The following is a 10,278-nucleotide window of genomic DNA, read 5'->3' on the forward strand; positions in this document are numbered from 1 at the left end:
CTGGATGCCTAAAATTTCCTTCGGGATGAATAAAGTATCTTATTTATCTATCTATCTATGGTTAATATAATATACATACTTTATAATTATTTATTAATTGTTATTATCATTTTATGAATTATAAGTATTATTAAATTTTATATATTCATGTTATATATTTTTACATGCTTACTGTAGCTGTGATATGTTACTATCCCAAAATAATGGTGGGATCCACACTAAAGACCACTAGAATGTTATGAGGCTGAAACCACAAAACTAGTTAAATAGTTCAAAATACACTTCCTGCTTAAAACATTTAGCCGGTCATTGACAGACAACATCAGATTAACTGTTTACATAACCTGTTACTGTTCTGAAATGGACTGAACAATGACGTCAAACAGAGCCATAATATCATTCAGTTCAAAAATAGATTAAGAAATCGTTACTTGACCAGTACAGAAAATAGACTAAAACACGGGAATGGAATTGTAATTTAACTGTATTGTTGTTAGTTATTGACTTGAAAGATTGTATGCTGTGTTTTCGTATAATATATATAGTATTAACCTTGTAATAATATGATTTTGGAAAATATGGGGCAGGACCAAATAAGTTATTTGCTTCCGCCGGCTCCTTCTCAAACTAATTCGTTTTTTTTTTGTTAATTTCCAATTGGTTGTGTTTTTATTTATGGTTTTACAATTTTTTGTCTTGCGACATTGTTGATCGTTCAAGATAAATAAATTCTGTACCCTTGCCTCAACCACTTGTACCTCAAAATAGAGTTCAGCAACATGAACATGTGCCATCATGCAAATGTCAATCATGTCAACTGGCAAAAGGACCGAGCTGCCAAATTACAGAAAATGACACCTTTGCCTCAGAATCACAAAAGAATGCCATTTATAGTTTTCATTATATATTGTTTTTTCACATCATTCTCCAGAATTCAGTAGTAGCACAGATTATGAATGCTCTATCGCCCAAAACCTGCCACTGTTTCAGTTTCAGACTTGCCTGGTATGTAGGGCTGCACGATATGAGGAACAAATCTCATTGCAGTTATTTTGACTGATATTGTGATTGCAGTATCATTCACGATATATTGGAGGGAATAGTCGTTTTTGTATTATTCTCATTTTCATTGAAAATTAACATTAAAAGAAATTAAGATTATTATAGTGGGATTTTTTTTTCCCCAAGGATCTGTACCAAACAAAGATTTTTTTTCTGTAGGATATGAGTTGTAGGCCGGGACGTCTCTGCAGCGCCACAATACATTCAGAATGGTTTGACACACATTTTGCAATTAACAAATATTGCGCCCCCCCTGCGATTTGGATATTGCACTAGTCCATATTGCCATTTCGATACAATTGCGATTAATTGTGCAGCCCTTTTGATATAGTGATACTTTTACTTTATACTTTTAACAGAGTCCCCATGGATGACCTGACCCAAGCCCTCTCGGCCAGCTTTGCTGTGTCCAAGGAGCCTAACAGCACAGCCGCCCCTCACCCTCGGCTGGCCCAGTATAAGAGCAAGTACAGCGTGCTGGAGCAGAGCGAGCGGCGGCGGCGCTTTCTTGAACTGCAGAAGAGGTAAATGTCCTCATACGTGAGTATTTGATCTTGGAGTTTAATTATGAGTTCTCAGACTGGAGCCTGTCCCTTCTGGGTTAGTTTCTCCTACCCAATGTTTTATTTTAATACATACAGTAAGATAATAGTTTTCCCTTCTTCCCTATTGCAACATGAACACATTTTTACCACCATAACCATTAAATGATGAAAGGCACTGAAGACCTTTTCCCGTTCACTTGTGTTCCAGCTACATACTTGCGACTACAGTAACGCTCATTCTAGAAAGCCCTTTTAAAGAGGGCCTCCTTCCAGCTTTACAGAATTGGTCAACTTAAGAATGCAGGGTGTGCCGATCCACTGATGTCAGTTCTGGCTGCAATTTAAATGCAGGTTTCATGTTTTAAGTGACTACCATATCTTATGTACTGGTAAATTACACAGATGTTTTCTTCTCGAATATAATGCAACAATGCACATACTTGAATGAGCCTTTTCTCCATCACTGCTCTCAGCAAAAGGTTAAACTACGTCAACCATGCGCGGCGTCTGGCTGATGGGGACTGGACGGGGGTAGACAGCGATGGAGAGGAGGACAAGGAGAAAAAAGAGGACGGGGAACAGGAGCAAGATGATCAGACAGAGGAAGAGGGGATGGAGATTGAGAGGAGGAAGCTGCCAAAACATTATGCAAACCAGGTCAGTGTTTGTTGTGTTATTACCTAGAGATGATATTCTGTTTACGTGTGAATGATTGCACATTAAGCCATGTAGTTTTCTGTTTCTGCATTCTTCATCTGGGCCAGCAGAGGGCGCTAGAGTTTCTAGAATGACACCCAATGAACTTCTTGAATGGCAAATGACTTGAGATCATAATTTTCGGACTCTTAAATACAGTGTTGATGAAAATAAAAAGCTGAGTTTGGTAACAAAGCTCCTCTTTCTCCTTAGCTTATGTTGTCAGAGTGGCTGGTGGATGTGCCATCAGAACTGGACACCGATTGGCTGATGGTGGTCTGTCCTATCGGGAAACGATCCCTCATTGTTGCCTCCAAGGTAAGAACCAGCCACTGCTTTTCTATTGTTTCACTTAACGTGTTGCTGCAGGAAGAAGATGACTATTTTAATGGCAGCACGTTGATAATTCAACACATATAGAACTGTCAATCAAATACAATTGAGATTCTGCAATCAGCTTATATTGGCTTTTGGACACGTTTCCACCTCTGCTGTTGCTGATTTGTCATCTTTCAGCCCTGATCGAAAGTCTTGCCACTTTCACAGTTTGATTACCATGAACAGCAGTCGGGATCTTTATCGATTAAATGCATTTTCATGACTGTACTGAATCAATATTTGTAGAGGATTAAATTGTACTTTGTATTTATTGCTATTGTAAATTCAATACTGCATTCCGGATTTTGAAAAGAACGAGGGGGAGTCGTGCCTGTGAGTAAGATGAGGAACCTTGTCTGAGAAATATTACACAAAATGAATAATGTGGGCGAACGGTGACAGAGAAAGCAGTGAGCCGAAAGTGATTTTAATTATGATCCTGTTCACAGTACCCTATGAATCATAAAATGAGCATAAGTTTGAGTCTGAGGTGGTATGTGAGGCTGTCTTATCAAAATAAAATAATGTGGCTGCATATATAGCTACTGGCATATAATTGTTTTAAACACTTAAAACATAAGTATGCTACATGGCGACAATAATTTAATGCAAAAAGGTTTGGCCTTGACCACAAAGAAGTGTGGAGAAAATTGAAAACAAGAAGTGCCTAAACAAAGTTGTGTCAGACACACAAGTAATGATGCATTGTGTCTCATCATTAATTTGGTAACAACAGAAGTTTTCATTCTGATCATGTTAACATGAATAATGCCATTACTTGTAATACAGAAACAAAAAGAAAGTTAATCAGAGAAGAGATTGATAGTCTGCCTCTATGCTGGAAGGGCCCCCGGGGAAAAGGAACAGGAAGGTTTTAATTTGTATAATATTTTGTCAATGCCATCCTAGTATTGGGTGCATTTTTTAGCCAACAGAGCTGTTTTTGTGTCATTTCTAAAGCTGTAGTAAATATAGCAGTGGTTCCCAAACGTGGACCGGTACCCAGCCACACAGCGTTTGCAGCTGTGCTGCTTGGAAACTATTTGGAATAAAAGCTGAATAATAATTACAAAGCTTTATAAAATATTTGTGCATTAATTTCTTTCACTGTCAGTTTCCTTATCTCTCCCTTTCAAGCCCACAGCAACGGATCAGGGCTGCAACTAAATTAGATTATTGTTTTGAAACTTGCGAACATGAATGAAGAAACAAAGAAACCTCGAGAGAGCGACAGATTGCTTTAGAGTACCTTCGAAACATTTCAGGGTTGTTGTTTTTTTTGTGGCCGTAGCCCCCAAACAAGTCCATCGTGTAAAAAAAAAAAAAAGTGCAGCCTCTTGGCTATAGGCAATGTTTGGAATTGAATTTACACTATTGTCATGTTGTCAGTTGTTGAAAACAAAAACATTTGGAAGCCATGCTGAGTAGAGGCAGGTGAGTGGCAGTCACCAGGGCTCAGTCCTCTGTGTATCATTAGAAAAAAAACAACTGTCAATCATACGAAATACATCCCCAAACAGTCTTCCTCTACATAAGTTTCAAAATCATCATCAAGACATAAATTATCAGAAGTGAAATTAGATTTTTTTTTTTTCCATTTTCCTTTCTTACAACATAGCATGCATTTTTCTCTGGTAGTAATATATTTAAAACAATTGCCTCATTCACCACTTATTGTTTCAGTAGGTGGTTTATGAGTAACAAGGCTTAAAAATGCTTCTGAGCATTAGATTACTGGGAACTCTGGTACAACATGCTTGTCTTGTCATACTGGCCTAGACTACAGTTTTCCTCTCTCAGCGCGCACACAAACATTTGTTGTACTAGTGTCACTCCACGCCCTGTGATGCAACCATCTATATTCTCATTATGACAGTCATCTGGTTTCTCATTCTGTAATGCAGATCTTGACCTCATTAACGGCAAACTTTTGAAACGCCACGGCACAGCCCTCTCTACCAAACAGAAACAACAGATGGTTTCCGTTGCTTGAGGAAATCGTAATGAGACAGGTTTCATCTGCTTGCTAGTATTCACACGTATTTGTCAGAGTGACCCAGTGTGACACTTTCTCTGTGGTAACTGTAGGCCCCGATGCTGCCAGGATTAGGGGGTGATGACTGTGGGGACCACCAACACCAAAAATGTATTTCTGTGATTTGGGACCCCATTTGTAGCTCCCAATATTCAATCGTCAAGCTGTCTTATGAATTTAACTCATACTTTTCTGTTTTTAAGTGCATGTAGGGACATCCAAATACAATATGCCACAGTGAGAGTGATGATTGACTAATTATTTCAGCTCCAGGGATGATTTGATTACATTATTGTTTCACTAAATTCTGTTCATATTATTGAAGTAAATTATAATTGAAAACAAACTAAGAAAATAAGTTTTCCCAAATGTGGAGAGTTTTGTCTCATGTAATTGATAATAGTGCAACACGGTTCGTTGCATTAAAAAACAGTTTTATTACTTTGTGGGATTTTTACCAATATTTGCCGTTTTTGTGTCTCTATCTTCTCCTTTTCTAACACATAACATGGCACAAGACATTTCAAACTCAGTTTAACAGTTACAATGACAGAAGAGCTGACATTGTGGTAACTGTATTGTCTCTGTTATTGACTTTTTTCATGAAGGGTTCCACTGCATCGTACACTAAAAGCGGCTACTGTGTGAACCGGTTCCCCTCCCTGCTGCCCGGTGGGAACCGACACAACTCGGCCATGGGAAAAGGTAGGTGGGCCTGTTGAATGTGCAGCGTGAGCTGAGTAAGTGTGTGACGCCACATGGGCTCAGATAGGTATAAATGGGGTTGGGACAGCACTTCACGAGATCACATGTTTCCATGGCAACGTTTAATAACAAAGATGTTGCTGACACTTGACATTACTTTCCACACGGCCAAGGCACAGGAGACGGTTGTCAGATTAAAAAAATTCAGATTCTTGTTTTACAAGCTTGACAACAGAGGCCTGTACTACGAATCAAGATCAACATGCCCGGGATTTCTTTCAGTTACCCGACTTCACCTAACCTAACCAACGCGGTCCAGCATAAGCTATGTCACGTCTGTGGTTAACAACTATTTCAATCAAACCAGGGTTTCCCAATCCAGCAGCACGCACGTTCACATAAAAGAGGTTATTGTTAGTCAATCAACCAAGCATGTCCAATCGCAAAAATCTACCAGAGCTGCATATTTTACATAAGAAGAGCAAACGATACTTCTACATAAATTTGAAGAACACAAACACGGTTTTACAGGCAAAACACAATACAGTCGCTGCTTCCTAGCCCAGGAAGGAAAGCTGTCAACAACAACAACAAAAAATGCTGTAAATTCGTAAATCACAACGCTTATCAATATCACTTCCTCGTCAGTGAGGCACAAGATCTGACCATAATTACACTTGTCCTTTCCATAAACTGTCGTTGCTTTAGCCAAGTATTTCAGTTGCTACCATGGCAGTGGTAAGCGATCTGAGAGCAGATAAAAAAAGTATAAAAATGCGCGCATTGGCAACAAATGACTCGAAGAAGTCGACCTATACGAAATCCCGTAGGCTAAACTCACTCAGCCGACATTTGAATATGTTTTTTAATTTTTTGATTTTTTAATTTAACGGCAAAATCACCAATCCCACCAGACTCCATTTAAATAATCAGTATTTTTTTCATTGTAAAACACAAATAATTCAATTCAATTTTATTTATAGTATCAATTCATAACAAGAGTTATCTCGAGACACTTTACAGATAGAGTAGGTCCCAACAGTTCTAGTAGTTTCCTCCAGAGCAAGCAACAGTGCAACAGTGGCAAGGAAAAACTTCCTTTTAGGCAGAAACCTCGGTCAGACCCAGGCTCTTGGTAGGCGGTGTCTGAGAATTGCCTAAACATTATTCCCTCTGCTTAAAATCTATATCTTTCATAAAGATACCCATCAGGGAATGTTAACGGGGTTGTCAATATTTTAACTTTTAAGAGCACACACCTCTCTCTCGCTCTCTCTCTCTCTCTCCCTCCCCGCAAACCGAGCTCCACCGGATCTTCTAAGAACGGTGACGTCGTTAATAATCGAGTATTGATTGGTCAGTAGGCGGTGCTTTTACACAGGTTGATCTTTAATCTCCAACATAACCAGCTCCCAACCAGGTTAGGTGTTCAGCATAAGTTACCATGACGATTTAACCCGGTAACAACTGATCCACCGTTGTGATACAGAAAACCCTGGGTTGAACCTGAAGTTACGTCATTAACGCCAAATCTTGCTTCGTAGTACAGGCCTCTGGTCCGCTCCGTGGTCGTGTGTTGTGCTGTTGTTTACCTTTTGTAATTTCCGGATTTCCCTATGGTCTCCGTGGTAAACTTCACAACGCTTTGAACTGTGGGTAATTCCCTTTGGTAAAGTCTGCATTGATGCAGACTCATGGAAAGGGCTCGGTAAGTGTGTGCCCAAACCCTCACGTCCTTTTTAAATTAGACATTGGGACAACCCTAAACCCTTACGGATTACAGAAGTCCGTAAATCTGTTAGTCCGGATTTTGGGATTGGGCCAAAGTGTTGGACCAACAGAAGGTTCTCCCATCGGCTCCCAGTCACCTGCAAGTTTATTTCTATTTTGAGTTACGTTCTAGCTTAAATGTAGTGCAACAACATTGAAATAACTTTCAATTTAGGGTTTAAATGTTATAATCTCAGACAAAGCTTTTTAGGAGAGGAAGGGAATCTGAAAACTTTCCAAAGGGACCACATACAAACAGGATATTGGGTAAAGTTGTATGAAGTGATGAGGAAACATTTCCATTTGGTTGGGATTTGCACAACTGAAAATATCAGAACTTGTAACTTTTGTGCTACTGGTATTAATCAATAATCCTTTCAAAAGCCTTGCATATACAGTTAGAATACCATGGGGTCACACAAGTCTTTTTTTCTTTTGCCTTTTTAAAGTAAATAATAGCTGAGATAATAAGTTTTATAATAGTGAATTCTATAAATGGCCCTTTTTATGTTCAGACTACACGATCCTGGACTGCATTTACAGCGAGGTGGACAGAACGTACTACATCCTGGATGTCATGTGCTGGAGAGGCCACCCGGTCTACGACTGCCCGGTAAGACCGGGTTCTAATCCTCCAGCAATCCAGGAATGCTTGTCTAATTGCTTAAGTAGCAAAGTCTGGGCCACAGATGTGCTTTTTTGCCACGTTGGCCATCTCATTGGCTCGGAATTTGAAGAGGAGGTTTGTGTTTACAGTACTTGTTTTCTCATCAACAGACTGACTTCCGTTTCTACTGGCTCCAGTCCAAAGTCCAGGAGACGGACGGCCTATCAGAAATCGCCAAACGCAACCCTGTGAGTAACAGGAATAGAGCCCCTTCACTTCATGACCCATTTTGTCCTTCCTAGTTTTCAGTACTCAGTATTGTTTTTTTTAAATACTGTAACATGTTGATTCTATTTTAGGTTTCCTGTGTTTTGTGTTTGTTGTGCTTTATGCCTTGCTGCACCTTATTTCCACACATGGGATAAATAAAGTCCTGAACTTGAACATACTCAGGGGGAAATGAAACAAAAGAAAACTTCCATTACTGTCTTTCGTACTAGTTTTGCACCTAAGTGATTATTACGCACAAATCTTGATCATTATGGGGCTTTGAGGAAGCTGGAGTGAACACTGAGACTGTTCATGGTTCACCTTTTAATTTTTAGTGTTTGTGTGGTACAGCCCAGTAGGAGCTAAATCAGGCTTAGTCCTTGTAGAGTAAACTTGCCATTGGAAAGTAATTTCTCACATTTGACAAGAAGACAAATTGTGTTTGGAACTAACAACATGGTGCTCTGATTTTGCTTTTGTCCAACAGTTCCGGTTTGTGAGCCTCCAAAGCACAGATTGCACAGCCGAGCTGATTCAGAAAGCCCTGGCAGCTGAGTATAGCTTCAGCGTAAGAAAAGTTCTCTTGTCCTCTGTGTTCTGCTAACACCTTAATGCCGCACGTTGGAAGTAGTGTTCCAATCAGATAAATGCTAAATGCTAGGTGTAATGATGTGTATGGGAGGTAATTCCTTATTTTATGAACCATATTTATTTGCTTCTCATCAAGCTTGGATTAGTTTAATCCTGAATTTCTGGCTGCAGGTGGACGGTCTGCTCTTCTACCACCGGCAGACCCACTACACCCCCGGCAGCACTCCCCTGGTGGGCTGGCTTCGCCCTTACATGGTCACTGATATCCTGGGCATAGAGGTCCCTGTAGGGCCCCTCACCACCAAGCCTGAATACGCCTGCCACCAGCTGCAGCAGATCCTGGAACACAAGAAAACATCAAGTGAAGTCCGCCCGGCCAACAGAAGTGGAGGCTATGAGTTAGAGTACCTGTCCACACCAAGCCTGGACAGTGGGGACACTCTGAACTTTTTGAATCAAAAGCCAATAAGGGAAGCTCACATGGAGATCTGAGTGAGAGGCTTAACGAGATGCAAATTGCTAACTCTCGGTTTCTGAGTGGTGGCGGCCCACATATGGCTCTTTAGAATATCTGCTGAATGGTTTTGCAGATCTGACCAATTGCAAAGCATGGCTAATTCTAATCCGGCACTGCTCAGGACGCCCTCAGAGTGCCGATTAGTAGAGCTATGCTCTATATGTGTGTTTTTAAATGGCTACAAACTCTGCCATTAATATTGTACCTGTTACTGACCTCTGAAACAGATTTGTTTCTTTGGGAGTAATTGCACAGTCATTAATCACTGTAATGACTTAGTCACAGTGTGTTATGCAGCTCCCTTTCATAACACCATAGGTAGTCACGTGGTCAAAAAACAGGACAAGAGGTTTCTTATGCAAGATATACTGCAAAGTGCAGCACGGTAAATGTTGTGGTAAGGGGTTGTTTTGCTCCTCTGCACTTTTTGCACTTAAAATAGATCTCGCTTAAGAAACATCCTTACTGTTGTCAGTTTGTAGCAGACTTTCTAAAACTATCATTGATGCTTACCAGGCACAAATTCCGCTATTTTTCAACTGATTATCATTCGTTATAATGGAGAGTGATATGGAAGTTGAGGTGTTGCTGACTGGTCGGACCCTGTGAGTTGCGATCATGCTGAACCGTGCCAGTGACATGGACTTTTACAATTTAATGTTGCATTTAAAATTGTTTCGATGTTTTTAAAGCGTATGTTTCTTAATAAATCATTTTTTTATCGGCCTACACTCACTACACTTTTTTTTGAAAGATCTATTTGAGAATGGGTTCAATCCTCTAGGAAAGACATTTAATACAGAAATACTTTAATTAGACTTCGAGAAAATTGTCAATTTGTAACATGATCATTTAATTGGTTGGGTATAATTCAAAGTATCAAACCATTCACAATTATATACATTTTCAAGGATGAACATGTCAATTTAGATCATGTCCGTAGCTAAATACTGGTTCTGTTATTAAGCAAAGATTGTTATATAAATTAGGCAAGAAAAACGTTTAACATTTTTTAAAATATAATCTACATAATTTATAAAATAAAGTCAAGTAGAAGTTAAGAAAATCCTTTTTAAATAGGATTTTCAAATCCTCTCAGCTT

At 39.5% G+C, this 10,278-nt stretch overlaps 1 protein-coding gene across 2 annotated transcripts in view; it reads left to right on the forward strand.

Annotated features, from left to right (window-relative positions):
- snupn (snurportin 1) overlaps window positions 1–9,907 on the forward strand; it is a 10,857-nt gene extending 950 nt beyond the window's left edge. For both annotated transcript variants that reach the window (XM_032524263.1, XM_032524264.1), the window contains exons 2-9: window positions 1,422–1,586; window positions 2,081–2,264; window positions 2,517–2,621; window positions 5,325–5,421; window positions 7,707–7,804; window positions 7,969–8,046; window positions 8,556–8,636; window positions 8,831–9,907. In XM_032524263.1, coding sequence (XP_032380154.1) covers window positions 1,429–1,586; window positions 2,081–2,264; window positions 2,517–2,621; window positions 5,325–5,421; window positions 7,707–7,804; window positions 7,969–8,046; window positions 8,556–8,636; window positions 8,831–9,151 — 1,122 coding nt within the window. In that variant the 5' untranslated portion in view covers window positions 1,422–1,428 and the 3' untranslated portion in view covers window positions 9,152–9,907. The remainder of the gene's footprint in view (window positions 1–1,421; window positions 1,587–2,080; window positions 2,265–2,516; window positions 2,622–5,324; window positions 5,422–7,706; window positions 7,805–7,968; window positions 8,047–8,555; window positions 8,637–8,830) is intronic.
- The last annotated feature ends 371 nt before the right edge of the window (window positions 9,908–10,278 follow it).

This window comes from Etheostoma spectabile, chromosome 8 (assembly GCF_008692095.1).
Source record: "Etheostoma spectabile isolate EspeVRDwgs_2016 chromosome 8, UIUC_Espe_1.0, whole genome shotgun sequence".
Taxonomy (NCBI): domain Eukaryota; kingdom Metazoa; phylum Chordata; class Actinopteri; order Perciformes; family Percidae; genus Etheostoma; species Etheostoma spectabile.